Source organism: Arachis hypogaea, chromosome 7 (assembly GCF_003086295.3).
Source record: "Arachis hypogaea cultivar Tifrunner chromosome 7, arahy.Tifrunner.gnm2.J5K5, whole genome shotgun sequence".
Lineage (NCBI taxonomy): Eukaryota > Viridiplantae > Streptophyta > Magnoliopsida > Fabales > Fabaceae > Arachis > Arachis hypogaea.
Genome location: NC_092042.1, coordinates 66,001,823 through 66,020,308, shown reverse-complemented (window position 1 = coordinate 66,020,308; position 18,486 = coordinate 66,001,823). Strand labels below are relative to the sequence as shown.

Below are 18,486 nucleotides of genomic sequence, written 5' to 3'. Positions count from 1 at the left end.
TTATACTTACTTTGTACCACTTGATAAGAGTAATAAAAATCACAAATTCATCAATATAATTTTCGAAGTTCAATATCAAATTTCAAAATAACATTAATATCACAATAATTATCCAGTTGAAACAAAATAATTCAACTACATATTTAGAAACTTTTAAGTAAAAAACTGAAATAATGTCATTAGCTAATCCAAATATCATATAAATTGATATTTGTGTAATTTTTCAGAATTTCCAATACAGCCTATTTTGCAATTTCTAAAATATTAGAGGAGAAGAATTATCAAAGCAATTTTTTAATTAAAAAAAAAGTTTGAGTCTAAAAAATGGTTGTTATCTGTTACACACTTAAGTGAACTCCACATTTACGGCAATGAAAGCCAATCAATAAAGTAAGCACCTTCTTCTTTCTTCATTATTCTGAATTTTAATTTCGTAGAACCCTAAAATTTCTCTCTCTCAATACTTCGAATTTCACAACCCCCTGTTCCAATTTACAATTGTCCCATGTAATAGAGATCAATTAACTATAGGATGCATCCAGACAAGAAACCAATCAGTTAATACATGCATAGAGGAAAAACATACAATTTCTGAACAAAACATTGTCTCATCGACCTCCTAACATGGGAATTTTTTTAATTAAATAAATATAAAAATTATAAAAATAAATAAAAGATGAGATATTTATAAAAATGTACTATAGAACATATCTCGGATACTAAAAGAGTAACCAAAAAATAAACACATTTCGGATGCTGAGATTCCGTGTTATGACCGGGTAACACCGAGTCACATCCTAAGTGTACCCGAAATATGTATAAGTATAGAAATCAGATACTAAACATCTGAGATATGAGCATTATGTGAAGGGAGTCTCAGCATCCGAGATATGTACAACTCCCTAATTTCTCCATCAGCATCCGAGATATAGTAAACGACTTAATTAGGGTCCCAACATCCAAAATATGTGTATAATGGTTTAGATGTCTCTACACCCAAAATATGTTAGAAAATAAGTCTATTTATAGAGCCCATACCAATACCTCCCCTCACACAATTCACAAACTAATATTTTCTTTCTCTTCTTTCCATTTTATTCTGATGGAGAATAATCAATTCTTCTTTGTTGTGGTTTATCCCAATGGGATAGTCAGATACGGTGATGAAGGAGTGATTTTTGAGTCTGATAAGACTGTCCTGTTGAACACTAACCGTGTTGATAGCCTGGATGCGCTAAAGACGATTATGCTGAGCAATATGGGGGGAGTAGGTACGAAGGAGGTTAGGCGAGTTGCATATAGATTTCTGCACGCACTTCCGAATGGTGGATTTACCGACCATACTATTTTGGATTGATGGGAATCAACATGTGAGGGTAATGTTCGGTGCACATGCACGGCTAATGCCGCAACATGTGATGAAGTGGTATGCTGCAGTCCGTGACATGGTTGTCAGTGGTTGGCCGTCTCCTTTGAGTCCTGAAGTTTTTCCACTCGAGGCCACACTGATCCACTACACCCAACCTCATGATAGTGCCGACGAGGATGACAATAAGGGGGATTCAACTTATATTTTTCTGAAGATGAGTATGTGCTGGAGACTCCTAGGAGTGGTGTTGGTAGGTTTTTTCAGCTTTCCCCTTTGGCCATTTCTCGACTGTCAGATGTTCCTAGTCATTATCAGACGTTGAACTCGGACGTAATGCTACGATCTTCTGAACACCGATGACGAGGAGGATTATAACACAGATGGTGGGGTGGAATTCCAAGTTGGGCATAGGTTCAGGAACTCTAAAGCAATTCTAATGGCAGTGAAGAACTACAGTATTCGATGGAATGCAGAGTACAGAATTCTGGAGTCAGATATGCTTAAATGCCACTGTCGTTGCAAGAAATTTACCAATGGTTGTTTATGGAGTCTTAGTATGGCACTACAATAAAACTTGAATTACTGGTATATGTTACGATTTATTTTAGATGCATTAGAGTCTATCACGTTAGTTTTGTATTTTGCATAATGTTGACATCCACGAGAAATTTGTAGGGAGGTGCGTAGGTTTAGTGGATTACATACCTGTCTGGCACCTACCGTATCTCAAGAACATAGCTCAGCTGGATAGTGGTTTGATTTGCAAGGTCATATTACCTATGATAAAGACTGACCCGTCGGTGTCTATTCCGGTGTTGCAAAGTGTGGTGCATCAGAGTTACCATTTTAAGCTCTCATATCGAAATGTGTAGATGGCAAAGTAGAAAGCGATTGCCAAGATTTATGGCAACTGAGAAAAGTCGCACAACAGGATACCTGCACTCTTACAAGCTTTGCAGGAGTGCCTTCCAGGTATGATTCATGGTTGCGTTGTTCCTTATTACAATAGGGACATGGTTAACAGAGAGTGGAGTCAGTTTGATAAAGTTTTTTGGGTATTGCCTCCATATATTGAAGCCTTTAAGCATTGCCATCCTTTTGTATTTGTGAACGGGACACACTTGTATGAAAAGTACGGGGGCGTGATGTTAATTGCTGTGGCTCAATATGTAAACAACAACATTCTTCCCATAGCTTTCGCATTAGTTGAGTCTGAGGCAACAGAGTCATGATCATTTTTCTTCTCGAATTTGAGACAACATATTTTTCTACAGCCAGGAATCCTTAACATGTTACTCTTTACTTTTGTTGCTTTCACATCAACTTAAAGCATTAATGTTAAGGATGCGTAACTAATGATCTCGATACTGCATAATACATAATCATACATGAATAATCAACTTAAAATATTAACGTAAAAAGCATACATGAATAACCAACTTAGAAACCATAACTGGCAATCATAATATCTAGAGTCATACATGAATAATGAACTAAAAAGGCATGACTGACGATCATAATATCTAGAGTTGTATATGAATAATCAACTAAAAAAAGCATAATTGATGATCAAAATACATAGTCATAATGTACACTAACACCGTCTGCCTGCGGGGTCCAAATGGTGTCTAGTCCCACATCCACAAGGACGACACATATTCAGAGGATGGTATGGCTGAGGACAAATAGCTGGGTGGCTTGCAATGGGTGGAGTCTGCTGGGGGTGGTGGTGGAGGAGATGCTACATGCACAGGAGGCGGCAGAGGAGGTGGTTGCCAGACAGATCCCGACAAAGGTGGCTGTGGTGTTGGAGGAGCTGCTCCATGCACAGAAGGCAGCGGAGGAGGTGGTGGCAAGATGGATCCTGACAAAGGTGGTTATGGTGGTGGAGGTGAAGTCTGATAATAGGATGATGGTGCGGATCCATACTGGTGGTGGGGTGGAGGCGAAGTCTAGTAATATGATGATGGAGCTGAACCATGCTGGACTAATACACAGCTCGATGACCTTGGTATGTTGGTATCGTCTCTCTGCTGTTGATAACGACCTGCCAACTCATCCATCGCATCCTCAATCGCACCTACGATCTGGAACATGTCATCAAGGTTTATCACAACATCAGATCTAATGTCGAATTGGGCCTGGTCCCAAGCGGTGTCATCAGTCGGGTGGTGACTAGGGATGGAGGTACCCGGCATAAGCGTCCTGGCCATGTCGGCCTCATGCTCAGCAAAGAATGCGTCGGATAGAAGCTCTACATGTGGATCAAGGATGTCATCCTCCGGTATACCCTCCTGTCGTGCATACTCAGCCTCCTCATTTGACAAGTGCTAGTCTCTATCACCGTTCTGAGGATCTCTGCCGTCCCTCCTGATGCGCTGATCGCGTGCCCTCTGTCCCGGTCTCCGGACATTATCTCGAGATCGCGCCTCTTCACCCGTCGCCTCTGATCTAGGACATCCCATGGTAACTGTAACTCGTCTCTCTTACCAAGAGCCGTAGGGAGGATATTGTTCAGTAGGGCTGCTACTCTGAGATCGGTAAGGACCTCCTCCCCTGAGAGAAATCTAACTCTACAAACTTGTTGCCACTAGGTAAGGTACTCACGTGTCGGACGAAGGTCCAGATGGCCATCGATCGTAACCAAATGCTGTATCTGGTAATGTAATACCCTTAATTACTATCAGAATGTCATGCTTCCGGCTGCGCCACTCTGATAGCGAGAATATTACAACGATTTTCATATATTTAATAATACGATATGAGCCTTTGACTCGAAAACGTATCGCTATTTTTGTTGGAAAAACCGGAAATACTTTTAATTTTTTACCAACATGCAAATACATATGTACAAAACTTCTTATACAAGAAACTTAGACATATTATAGACATACCAATCATATAACTCATATCCCTCTTACACAGTTTTAATGACAAGGGCGAAGGAAAAATTATGACTTATACACAATCAAAAATAGTACAACCAAAGACTTAGCAAAAACTTCCTTTGCTTCCTCGTCCGTCCTTAAAAGAGAAGTCTGTAGGTAGTGAGAGCATCGTCCTTGCTGGTTCTCAGTAGAGAATTTTTAAGAATTGATATAAGACAATATTTTTTAAATAAAACTATTTTCAGTCACAGTGATTGTCAGTTCATTATCCAAATCTAAAACTTATATTTTTCTTATAAAATTTCACACAAAAAAACATACCAAACATTTCACCGGTTACTAAGAAACCATTACAAACAAGCTTACCACTGATCCAACCAATCGCGGTCTCTGGCCCAAATCAAATCAACCCGGCCTCTGATCGAACTCAAAACAAATAAACTAATCATCAATCCATCACCGATACTTCAAAATAGAAATCAATCATAAGCACAAATAAATACAAGGCAAACACATTTAAAGAACAGTTACATCAAGTATCACAGTTACCAGTTAAATAGAATTCATCAGTTAGGTAAACCAAAACACTTAAGCACACCAAACAAAGCAAACAAATGCAACATGATGCATGCCTGTCCTACTAGCCGTGAGCTCACGTGTCGGTTACTTTGCCAGAATCCAACACACCTGGTAGCTAACCCGGATATCGTCTCTCTGACATGCCCTATACTCTTGTGATATAGTGTCTGCCACACTCACAGGATATAGTGCCCACTGCGTTATCCGGGATAAAGTACTCCCACACTCTTGGGATATAGCACTCGTCACATTCTTAGGATATAATGCCCGACACACTCTTGGGATATAATGCCCGACACACTTTCTAGAGTAAAGTACTCCTACACTCTTGGGATATAGTGCCTGCCACGCTCTTGGGATATAGTGCCCGACACACTCATGCGATATAGTGTCCGACACACTTTACAAACAGAGAGAAAGTGATGCAACAAGAACGGAATAGAACATACTGTCACAATTCACAATCATAATCTTAATACTCATCACATCACTTACTTACTTCACATATCTCTTCCAACACCAAAACTAGCTCCATCAACAGTCCCAACCTAAAACATTATTCATTCTTTTCTAAATAAATCAAGCTTAAAACGTAATCATTTTCTTAATAACTCAAACTCAAACCATATAACCCTTAAATCCAAATCTTTTTAAATAATCATTTCAAACGAAGCCTCCAATTTTTATAAAAATTTGGACAGCATCTTCTCTGAAATCCGAAGTTTGCCATCCTTCAAGGGTCCCATCTTAACATCCCTGAAACCCTTCCCAATAATTTCCAGTATTAAATCATTTCAAAATCAAACCGTTTCTTAAAAATCAAATCATTTTTATATCTCAAATCATTTCTAGTTCTTAAAATCATTTTCGATAAATCAACAAAACCAATTCTAATATTAAATCTTTTTCCAACACTAACCAACTTCAATAGCAAATTATTTATAAAATCAAACTAATTCAAAATCAAACCGGTTCCAGTAAATCACAATTTAAACTATCTTCAACATAAACAATAAAAAATCATAATTTCTAGCCACCACAGCCAATTAATAATTCAATCAAACAAATGATTAGAGTCATCTTAAATAATTCAATTTAATCCATAGAACTTACAAAAATCATAAAAATATATTTTTCACATTAATATCGACATGTAACAATTCTTGAATAGTAAATTGAGTTTAAGAAATCGCACCTACCTCAATAGTCGAACTCATAAAACCAAACGCATCCAAAAATCTTATTTCTCCTGTCCAGCAACAGGGACAGAGAGCTTCAGTGACAACGCAGCCGCTTGTTGTCACACAGAGCAGCGCCACCATCACCTCCACTCTTCCGGTCAGCATCAAACAGCAACTACTGCAGCTCCTGACGGCTCTGGTGGCTGCAACGGCAATGAACAAAACCACCACGCCTTCCCCTCTTCTCCATCATATCTTCTCTCTATCCTGTTTGACTCTTCTCATGGTAACTCGACAGAGACGCTCCTCACTGCTGCGGCTATGGAAGGTTCAGCGGCTTCCTCCGGCGACTTCTCCCGAAGAAAAGTGACACCAACGTGAAGAGAAGGAAGATACGAATACTTTAATGGGATTAGATTTTTTATTGGAGTTATGGATCTCCAAAAAATCAAGAGTCGAAGGTTTTCAGTCATGGGGGTTCTCATTCTCTATCAGTCACGGCTCACTTTTTCTTTTTTTTTGTGATTTTCGGTGATCAAGAGAGGATTTATGATGGTGATAATGTGTTTGATTAAAAGGGGCAAGTGTCACTAAGTGACCATGTGTCAAGGTTCTAAACTGCTGAGTCAGCGGTTCAAGTTATAAATATATTGAACAGATAACTATGAAAGCTGAATATATTAAAACATAAGTAATAATATATATTGGAATAAATATGTATGAATTACTAATATAAATAACATTAGTAACATAATGATAAAAGATATACGATGAAATATTAGCAAAACTAAGCTCACCGAAGAGAACTGATATTTACTCATATTAGCAGATTTTGAACTCGATATTAATAATATTCACTAAACTTTATTTTAATAATAATAATAATAATAATAATAATAATAATAATAATAATAATAATAATAATAATAATAATAATTTGTCCTTTCTCGAAATATCTTATTATAATAAAAATTATATAAATCTTTTAATTTATTTAGACTCTAGTTATCATAAAATTAATTATGTAAAATATCATATTATAGAAAAATTATATAATAACCTTAAGTTATCCAAATTCAAATGATAATAATAATGATAAAAATCAATTTAATTTTGTCTAATGAAATAATTTTTAAGAAATAGTTTAAATTAATAAAATAAATTATAATTAAATTAAACTTTAATAATCATAAAATTAATTTAATTAACCTTAATAAATTAATTTTTAAAAATAAGGAGCTCAAATTAATAAAATAAATTATAACTTATTTATATTTTAAATTTTTCGAAAATGCTTATCGTTATAGGTAACGGCCCTGAATAGATTGTACTATTCATGGTGCACGTGGGGTCACTAAGTGTCATCTCCCTTCGTCGTCTTGAAAAGATAGTTGTCAACGTTCATTGGATCTGCAAGCATGTGCTGCTGCCCCCTAACTGCCTCTTCACTCTGTCTACATGATGAAATTCTACAAAGTGAAAGCAGATGAGAGGGACGACAGCCCTCGATGTATAAATCTTTACGTCACTCATAAGCTAGTCGGACGCAATCTGATGTAGCTGGAGATCCTCGTAAGGTGTACATCGAAACTGTTCACATCAGGTTAAAGTACCATAATTAGAAACGATATACCAATGCATGGAAAAAATATAGAAACCACAAACTGTCATACCTGGTCAAATGTTAGGGCATCAATGCAATGACGCAAATTCTGGATCCTACCAGAATGACGATCTACTTTGCTGCTCTAGTCCTGCCAACATACGCAGAATAAAGATAGATGAACATAATTTAATTAATTATATTCCATAACATAACACATGTTCAATGACTACTACTTGGTAAGTTAAAAATTATTTACAATATGTAGGTACCTAGAAGCAAGTGAGAACCTGACGACGTTGTATCCCATCGGGCTAAAATACGGGAACCTATGGTAGATCTACGAGACAAGAAGTGGCATGCATCCTGCAATGTCAGTCACATCACGCCTTACCACGGTGCATAATGAGTGGTACGTATGACAGAGCAATGCAGACCCCATGACAACTGGCTGCAACGATCGAAATCTTCCAGCAGCGGCAACCATCTCAAAGGAACAAGTGTAGCTGACTTGTCTGTTAATAGAAACCCCCTAATAAGTATCATCAAGTAGCATTGGGCATACTGACAGAGTGTATCCAGGGCTGCCTCAGCAGGAATGTGTGCAACCCTGTCCCTGAACCAGGTTATCCTCACCCCGAAAATCTGCTTCCCTCCCTCCGGTTGTGGTGAGGGCCTGGCGCTAAGTAAATCCTCAATCCACTCCCATGTGGGGTGTCCATATGCCATCACTGTAAGTCTCTGATACAACCACCAATGGGCTCTCTAGCCGTGCACAGACCAATGTGGTAGGCAACATCTTGGAGCGTAATGTTAGTCTCACCCCATGGATGGTGGAACGTGTGGGTCTTGGGCCTCCACCGTTCGACAAATACAGAGATAAATAAATTGTCAAACATGAAATCTCTCAACTCTACTGCATGCCCAAATCCAGCCTCCCTTATATAATTAAGGCAACAGGATGGCCGGTGGTGGGAGACCCAGTGTCAAACAGTGTGGCAACAGTAACCGTAGTCTCTGTAATTCTCAAAATATTTACTCGCGCATATTAATCTCGTCTAAACCATTACTTGTTGCTAAACATTGCTAAAACTTATAAACCACCTAGATAAACATTTATATTAAATGCAATAGATACCTATTTATCGAATGATAAACCGCCATTTTACGATTTATTTTGTACTGAATTAAGTGGATTTTATCCATTATTCTCACACTTATTCATATAATTCGCATGTTTTACAATTTTCTTCCTTATTTTGTGCCATGATTGAAAACATGCTTCTTTGGCCTTAAATTTGCTAATTTTAATCCTCCTTTATTATCATTTGATGTCGTGATATATGCGTTAAGTGTTTTCAGGGTTTATAGGGCAGAAATGGCTTAGAGGATGGAAAGGAAGCATGCAAAAGTGGAAGGAACACAAGAAATTGAAGGAATTGCTAAGTTATCAATCCTGACCTCTTTGTACTAAATCGATTATAACTTGAGCTACAGAGGTCCGAATGAGGCGGTTCCAGTTGCGTTGAAAAGCTAACATCTGGGACTTTAAAATAATATGCAATTTTCCATAGTTGCCTTACAGTTAAGTGACACGTACACATCACCCATGCATGCGCATCGTAAGATCAGCGTGACCAGTGTAAGAGGCAAATGACGCGTACACGTGACCAGGAATTGTTCAGTGACGTGTACGCGCGACAGAGCGCCACGTGCTGCACTTAATCGAACTCGCTGGAAGCGATTTCTGGACTGCTTTTGACCTAGTTTCAGACCCGAAATTATTGATTAGAGGTTGCAGAGTGGAGCTAGAAAGGGAGAATCAATCATTTACACTTCATTCACATAATTTTAGAGCCTCTCTCTAGGTTTTAGGGTTCTTTTAGTTTTAGTTCTTCTCAAATTCATATTTCTACCATGCTTTAATTTAGTTTTCTTCTACTCCTATTTGTTCTAGCACTTTAGTTATCTATTTCTCTTATTGATTCCTTTATTTTGCTAATTTAGTTTATGAACTTGTCTGTTACTTTCAACTTTCATTGATGCAATTTATGTTTTACGTTTCTTATTGTTCAATTGTCTTGCTATTGTTATTTCCTTGCTTTTGTAGTCTTAGATTTTGCTATGTCTTGTTAGTTTTCTTTGTTTTTATTTTATATCTTCCAAGTGTTTAATAAAATGCTTGGTTGGATTTTAAATTAGATTTTTATGTTCTTAACTTGGATTGATCAATTAGAAACTCTTGAGTTATCAAAATTCTTTTGATGATTGGTGATTGAAAATTGCTAGTTGACTTAGACTTCACTAAATCTAATCTTTGATTAGGACTTGTGAACTTAAGTTCATTTTGCTCACTTGACTTTTTATTGTTAAAGGTTAACTAAGTGAAAGTAAAAGGCAATTACCATCACAATTGATAATGATAATGAGGATAGGAATTCCAATTCTCAATCCTTGCTAGGACTTTTCTTAGTTGTTATTTTATTTCCTTGTTATTTACATTACTCGTCTCTTATCACAAAAGCCCCAAAAATACTTTTCCACAATCAATTATAAGTACACTTCCCTGTAATTCCTTGAGAGACGACCCGAGATTTAAATACTTCGGTTAATTTTATTGGGTTTGCTTAAGTGATAAACAATTTAAATATTAATTGAGGTCTAATTGTCGGTTTAGAACTATACTTGCAACGCGATATTTTTGTGAAAATCTCTACCGACATTTTTCCTCCGTCATCGGACTAACATATTAAATGAGAGTTACTTATTTTATTTATTTAACTTAACTCATAACTAGTTACCTATTTTATTTATTTAACTTAAGTAATTACAATCAATTATACAAAGTATAAAACCATATACTAGGTATACCAATGAAACTAATATAGATCTTCTAATTTAGTCTACTCACTATACCTATCCCATTAATTAAGTTACTAAAGACTAAACATCTAAACTTATTATTCACTAACAATAAAACAATGTTAAACTACTAACCTCAAAGTCTAAAACTCTAACTACGTGCCAAGTAGCATTCAATTTGTTGATATCTACTTCGCGGACGTATTGTTAGGGGGGACATATTTCTTGAAGGAACTCAAACTCAAGCGTTTAGAAAGTCACAAAAATGAAAAAACCGAGATTATAATCACGACGATTGTACATATCTCGGGGTGTTAAGACCCCCTACACGTAATGCTCATATCTCGGATGCACAGTATCCAATTTCTATACTTATACATATCCCAGATGCACTCAAGATGTGACTCGGCGTCACCTGGTCATAGCACAAAGTCTCAGCATCCGAAATGTGCTCATTTTTGGGTTACCCCCTCAATATTCGAGGTGTGTCTCGTAGTATATTTTTGTAAATAACTCACCTTTTATTTATTTTTCGTAATTTTTATATTTATTTAATTTACATAAAAAATCTCATAACATGGTGAGTTCTATCCAATCCCATCTAAATCAACCTGTAAATTATCCTCTATGACGTGGCACATTTCAATTGGATGTTTAGTTTTAATTTGAGTTAATTTAACCCAATAAAAAGTAACATCTTAACTAAAGTAGAGTCATTTTGTAATTAAATATTTTTTTAAGATGGATAATTATATCATTTTTGTAAATATTAAAAAGTAAATTTATATGTTTTTTACCAAATCAGCATTAATTTGATTCGTTCCACCATTTCATTGAAGAACACCTCCCTTGGTGAGTAAAGAACATTTCTTCCCTTCTACTGTTCCTTCCTACTCAAATTCGTTCCTGCTAAGCTTCACCTTCGCCTTTTTAATTTTTTTTCATTTTAGTTATTTTAGAAAATTTATACATGTATTTGATTGGAACACAATTTATGCACCTTCAAAGTAGATTTTCGGTTAAACAAGTTTTATAGGACAGAACTAGATATTTGGCCCCTGTACAGTACAAAGATTCGCATCTTTTTAAAGGACTTTCCTACTTAAATATATTGTGGGATCGAAAGGCTATGATTCACTAGTTGATTTTTCTTTCCTCTTTGTTTTTTTTTTCTTTTTGTAAGACAGGCCTATTATCCTCTCATCTTGTGCCATTCTTCCTATATTAATGATACATTTTTTTCCAAGTCTGATATAATTTCTTATCACAAATGCTTACAGTTATGAAATATGACAAACCAAGAGTGGACCTAGATTGGTATGATTTACTGAAGCTAGACATCAAATATTCACTCATTAAAAGTAGAACAGGTCCTAGAGTTGGTCCTGCTATTTCCACTGCATCAATTAGGCTGCGTTTGTTTTTAGAGATAGGACAGAATATTAAGACGGAGACACTAAAAATTATCTTTTGTGTATTGTGTTTGGATACGATGTACAAAATACTAATGTAATGTCCAATGTTATGTTTGGATACACATGCACAAGACTAAAATATTATATGAAATGACTAAAGTAGTCATGTGATTCCAAATTTTATACATTAAGTACAAACTAATTTAATAAAGAATGAGAGTACGTAAGAGTACAGACGAAACTTGAAAAAAAATGTTTGAAGAGGCCAAAAATTTTAATAAAAAAATATATAATAGTATTTATATTAAAATAAAATTTATAAATATAATTATTTTATTTTTAAATTTATTATTAATATGTAGGAATACATATGGTTAAGATTAAAAAAAAATAAATCTGAGTTTGATTAATAAAAAATTTTATTTAGGTTAATAAGCCAAATTAATTTTAAATAAAAAATCAATTTTAAAAAAAATCCGTTTTTACATAAAAAAAATTAGTTTTTGCACATAAAATCTATTTTTATTTAGAAAACTAATTTTTTATCTAAAAACTTATTTTTCTTTTCAAAAAACTGATTTTTCTTTAAACTATATAAAATCAATTACAACTTATAAATTATTTTTTAATATTTTAAAAGATCAATTTTACTTTTGATAATATTTATCTTTTAAAAGTTTTAGGATTAATTATTTTTATTATTTTTTATTACAAATTAAATAATATAATACAAAGTTAAAATGGTATTGAAATAAAAACGATAAAAAGGAAAGAATTATTCACCCTAATAAAAAAATTCTAAAAAAAGAGAGAGTACCTAAAAAAGAAAGAAACAAAGAAAGAGCAGGAAGAAGAAAGTACCTCTTTGAGAATAACGCAATAGAAAAAATAAGAAGGGGTAATAGTGGAATAATAAAAAATATCTATGGATAAAAAAGAAAACAAAATTTATAAAAGAGTCCATATTCACTCTTCCAAATTCCGTGTCCATGAATGTCCTTCGTAAGAGAGTAGACACAAAAATATAAAAAATTGTCTCAAAGACAATGTGTTCAGTGTTCATGTCTCTACTTCCAAACACTTTTTAAACATGTGTTGTTCATGTATATGTGTCCTGCCTCCGAATGCCTTCCTTAAATTAGGGTTCTCTGTAAGCATGATTTGGGGAAGAAGCAAAGATTCAGTTTTAAATATTTTAGTAAATTATACAATTATCTATTTTGGGTTATAATTTAATTTTAAAATAACTTAACCATAGTTAAAATAACAACCAATTAAAGAACGACATATCATAGAAAATAATTTATATATTATTATAAGAAGGGTTTTACCTATATATATTGTTTTTGAATTTTTTTATTGAAGCGAGGTCTATACCAAGAAAAAAAAAAGATTAATACAAACTACATGAAATAAGTAAACCTTTTTATTGTCCTCATGTAAGATTTTAGCTACTTTTTTTGTATTAAAAATTTAAAATATTAGTCAAGAAAAGGAAATTTTAGCTACTTTTAAAACAGGAAAATCCAACAAAAAACTCTTTTAAATTAACAGGGGCCGACTACATTTTAATACCCACTTAATTTGTAGCCCAAACTAAGATTGGGCCGTTCCTTGAATTGAGCAAAGGTTCTCTATCCTAACACTATTTTTTAGACATTTTTTTTTTAATTATGAATTGGAGTGTTGATTTTAAATGTGTTGCCATTTAATTCAAATTCAATTTCTATTTCAAAAAATTAAAAAATTTTGAGGTATAGAAATTAGACTTTCTAATTTTGGTTTCTTTCACAATCTTAAAAAAATATAAAAAATTACAACATTAAAATATATTATTCATTCTACTTTCATAAAGATAAAAAAAAACCTATCCTAAATGTGTTGAATTTGGAAGCGTTAATTTTTCGAGGAAATCCAGTAATCCAACTCCACGGCATTATCAAGTTCAAAATTGAACCTAATGAATTTCCGAACTAAATATGTTAAGATGCTGCATTGGATTGTTTGCCCCATGGCCCTAATATAAGTGTGAATGATCTAATCATTCTTCCTATGTGACTGATGTCGCCGAGTGAAACAAACTTGAAATTCTTGTGAGAGAATTTAGCGTATATAACTTAAGACAGAAACCTTCTAAACGCCAATGACGTTAGCCGCTAGGAAGCCTTCATTCACGTTTATGCAGTCAGCAGAAAAACCAACTGTAGCAACGGTTGAGTTTCATATATCCTCATCAGAGCTAACAAAATCCAATTCAATAATCTTTCCAGTACTCTTCACTGTTTTATCAACGACAATTTGTTCGTCAGTTCTTGTTCTTTTAGCATTCAAATGTTGGTTTCTTATGACTGGAGAAGATCCCATCACATTCACACAAGATGATTTCCTGAAAGCAATCAATAAAGAGCGTGTTTCTAACAGGGAAAAATATGTCCATGCATAAGATGCAACAGTGCGAGAGCAACGTTATTCGCCACGCACCTCTTATCCGTGCCATTGCTTTGTTCATTTGGAGCCTTTGGACCTTTGTTCATCAATTTTGGGCCTGACTTTGCTGCAAATAAGAAAATAAAGAGCTGCAAATAAGAAAATAAAAAGCTGCTAAAGCAGCTGAGGCCCAGCACAGTTGGCATACCTGTCCGTCTCATATAACGCTGCACCCGGGTTCAAATCCCAGCTGAGGCTGGTTGTTGGTTTAAGAACCCATGATACCCATGGTAGTGTGTGTGAGTGTGTTGTGTGTGTGTGTGAAATATGTGTGTAATGCCTAGGATTGGGAGCTGTCCAATCCACTTGACCAAAAAAAAAAAAAAAGCTGCTAAAGAATACAATAGAATAAGTACATAAATTATTGGCATTAAAGCTTCAAGATAATCAAATCACCTGTGACCTCAGCAAGAAATCTAATCCCCTGAGAGTGTGTCTTAGTTGTTACTTTTCCTGCGTTGCTGATATAGAGATTAAAGTATTAGTACTTGGCACCAAAAGAAGAAAAAAGTTTTAAAAAATAAAAAAAAACAAACAAGTAAAATTACAATTAAATCCTTGAAAATTGACTTTAGACTAATCACCTGAAGAAAAAAAAAAATTAATTTGGTCCTCTACGATAGAAAACGATAGACACGTTATGTCCTTCTATCAATTCATCACATAAAATTTAATGATAGTACTTATATGTATCGTTAACTACCCTAATGTGTTTATTTATGAAAGATCGTACATAACAAATTTCGGAGTGAAACTTCACCTGTTTTGATAAAATTTATGATCAATAGGGAGCGGTCAACAAAAATTATATAGAAACTCAAAAGATGAATGTTTCACGATCCAAAATTATATCGTTTCCATGCTGTTTCACAGTCCAAAACTATATCATTTCCATGCTGTCACGGTCCAAAACTATATCGTTTCCATGCTTATATAGTAGCAATGGGACACGCACCATTATAGACAACGAAATATATAGACAACTTCATTTCGTTCTGCACTATCTATTGACAAAAGGATATACATATCCACCGTTTGCTATCGTGAAAGATCTAATTAGTACTTTTTTTTTTCCTTCAAGAGATAATTAGTCCGAAATCAAAATCCTTGAGGATAAAATTGTCACTTTACTCAATATAATTAAAAAATCTTAAGATTATTATCCAATATAGCTCAGCAGGAACCAAGACCATGGTAACAATGAATCAATGACACACCTCAATGCCTTTCTGAGTCCATCCACTGACAACAATTTCACTGGCTGAGACTTTTTCAAGCTTGCTTTTCCAGCAAGAGGATCAACTAAGTAAATTCCTTCTGACTTGAGATAATCCCTAGACCTAAATGCTGTGTGTAAGTTTCTGCAAGCAAAACATAAAAGAAGAAAAGTTTATCACATCTGAGATGAATTTAGACAAATCAGTCAAACAAGCTCATCAATCAGCACAAACTAAATGCAAAAGTCAGACATTCAAACTAAACTAGAAAGAGCAAAAGACTCACCCTCCCTTGAGTTCAGTTCTCATTGTAGAATATTTCCCCGATGCTTTCTACAAGAAATTTTTGCGTAGGTGAATTGAAATCCTTTTAAGAATAAACGTCAACAAGAGGAGAGGTGGGGGCATGAATAAATGCCACTTACTGATTTATGATATTTACAATATGCTCCAGAACGCCTGAAATAACACAGATGGACAATTATGAAGTCAAACAATAAGCATCTGGAAAGTAATATCATACTGCAAGGAGAATGAGAAGAAGCATATTTTACAATTAAACAGTTTCATACCCTAAGGACATTAAGCCTATTTTAGTATATATAGTGTTATTACATATTCCCTTGAGAAATTGACTAAAAAGCAAGTTATCTACTGAATGAGTGAAGTTAATTATGAGTAGTGAGTGAAGTTTATAGTACAATATCCGGGGGAAGTTATCTACTGAATGAGCTGTATCACAAAAGAAACAGCTTAAAATCCATTTATACACGACAAGCACCGAGCACATGGATCCAGGTTACAATTAATTGCTCATAGTTTTGTAACAAATCTATATATGGTTATTAAACCATTGATAGATATTGCAAAAGGTAAAACATCCATAATTGAGACTGAAACAAGCTGTGCCAGATCGTAATTTCAAATAAGCATATTCAGTAAAGGGAGCATTTTTAACAGTGGGTTTAACGCCATGTTTGCATTAATGAGAACTTAAGCATACTGGATAAGGTCTAGATAGACTAAAAATAAATTATTAATGCAATTTCACTGGACAATCATATCCATATAATTTTAGATTCTTATTTGTTTTCGTACTTATTTATGACAAGGGTACAAGCCATGCCATCTGCTCTTTTGCCTTTACAAACTCCATAGTCAGCAGAGGTGCCCATCTTCAAAATTTGACCAGAGGAATATACACTCAGCGAAAAACCATTAGCCTACAAAAACATTTAAAAAAAAATTGCATAACCTTAAGCAAACCGTGACGAAAATAAGAGAAGAATAAAGCAAGTGATAGTGAGAGTAGGAGATCGGAAACCTTGGGATCTTTGCGGACAGCAGAATTGAACAACGCAAAGACGGCTCCTACTTGCTCCTGGGAGTTCCTCTGGTAAGCATCACCAAAGAGGAATAAGGAAACAGTATTCTCATCGAGACAGCCGACTTTCCAAATGCAATAAGTCTTCCCTGTTGAACTCGTCCTCGGAGGCCCTTTCTCAGTCAACACTCCAACGGTCACCCAACTTCCGGAAAAAGTATCCCCAATCAACAAATTCCTTCAGTAAACAACAATTCAGCAAAATTGTTAGATTGATATGAAATTACCTATAACAAACAATTACATTAACAAAGTTATCAATTGTGTAACATTTACTTAAATTGACAAACGCTAAATGAAGAAGAATATTACTTGATCACAGATAAGCGAACAAAACGAATGTCTGAGAAGGATTCTCTAATCTCGTTAGAGGTAAGCAATTGATTCCTGAAGAAAGGACAAAAACAAATAATCATTATAATTTATAGTCGAGTTATATGGCTCAAACAAGTGAAAGGCGGAGGCAAACCTTATTCGGAGACCTGAAAACTTCTCAACATCGGCGTCGTTGGTGAGAAGAGGCTTGCTTTTGGGTTTAGGGTTAGGCTCAGGGTTAGGGTTAGGTTCATATTGAAGGCAATCCTGAACAGCGTCTCGGAACACTGACATATCAGGCTTTTCTCCATCGTGGCGGTCATCGTCAGAGAGGTAACCGGCGAATCCAGGTGAAGCGGGAGGGGTTTCGAGAACCTTCTCCTGATCCTGAAGGGAAAGCAGCAGGTCCACCTCCTCAGAAGACATTGTAGGTATTTACTTGCACTTGCAGTCGCGATTGCTTTACCTTCCGTTCATTTTATTCATCTCATCAGCTGTGTGGAGGGACAGAGAAAAATTGGAGGGAATCCAAATATTTCATTTTCTATTTTCTTTTTGGGTCTTGAAATATTCCATTTCCATTGTCAGTCTATATAATTGGACCGAAGGCCCACCAATTTGGTCTTTTCCTGACTTATTCAAGCCCAAATGTATCTCATTCCGGAGCTAACCCAAATTGAGTCTAACCCATCCGCCTCTTAGAGCAACTTGTATTATCGTCCCAAAGGGTGTTCATGGATCAAATTGTATCTGCAAATTTGCGGTAAATATCCGTATTCAATCTAAAAATTGCGAATACGATCCGATATGCAAACTGATCGAATTGGATAGAATTCAATCCGCACCCTTTAAAGATCAGATCGCGGATATATATTCTGCATCCGCATATCCAATTTGCGGATCCGCGAATCTACAAATCCGTACAATAATAATTAATATATATATATGTTTTGTATTATATTTTACTTGTTTGTATATTTTCGTTAGTAGTTATTATTTATATATTGTATTATTTTATTTTTTGTTATTTAAGAAAAGTTTGATTAAAAATATTTTAGGAATAAATAGGTTTAAAAGTGTGAAATAAACATTTTTATTGAATTTTTTACATAAAAATATGATTAAAAAGAGAAGGTTCAATTATGCTGATATACCTGATATCCGATCCGCAAATGTGCGGATCGAA

The 18,486-nt window shown here is 34.9% G+C and overlaps 1 protein-coding gene across 1 annotated transcript; it reads right to left on the bottom strand.

The window, feature by feature from the left end:
• Positions 1 to 13,660: 13,660 nt before the first annotated feature.
• LOC112703285 (uncharacterized) lies at positions 13,661 to 17,864 on the bottom strand. Its single transcript, XM_025754675.3, has 10 exons — positions 17,455 to 17,864; positions 17,298 to 17,372; positions 16,926 to 17,163; positions 16,700 to 16,824; positions 16,027 to 16,060; positions 15,888 to 15,934; positions 15,602 to 15,745; positions 14,781 to 14,845; positions 14,379 to 14,451; positions 13,661 to 14,283 (listed from the first exon to the last, which is right to left on the bottom strand). Exons 1-10 carry the CDS (start codon positions 17,724 to 17,726, stop codon positions 14,118 to 14,120), a joined length of 1,239 nt encoding a protein of 412 aa, XP_025610460.1. The 5' UTR covers positions 17,727 to 17,864; the 3' UTR covers positions 13,661 to 14,117.
• Positions 17,865 to 18,486: the final 622 nt, after the last annotated feature.

What these genes read in the sequence shown, in the direction of transcription:
- LOC112703285 (XM_025754675.3), bottom strand. Translation starts at nt 17,726, where the DNA reads ATGTCTTCTGAGGAGGTGGACCTGCTGCTTTCCCTTCAGGATCAGGAG. An exon ending in ATTGTAAATATCATAAATCA is followed by an intron (nt 15,935 to 16,026) that starts GTAAGTGGCATT and finishes AATTTCTTGTAG; the next exon opens with AAAGCATCGGGGAAATATTC. An exon ending in AGCAATGGCACGGATAAGAG is followed by an intron (nt 14,284 to 14,378) that starts GTGCGTGGCGAA and finishes GATTGCTTTCAG; the next exon opens with GAAATCATCTTGTGTGAATG.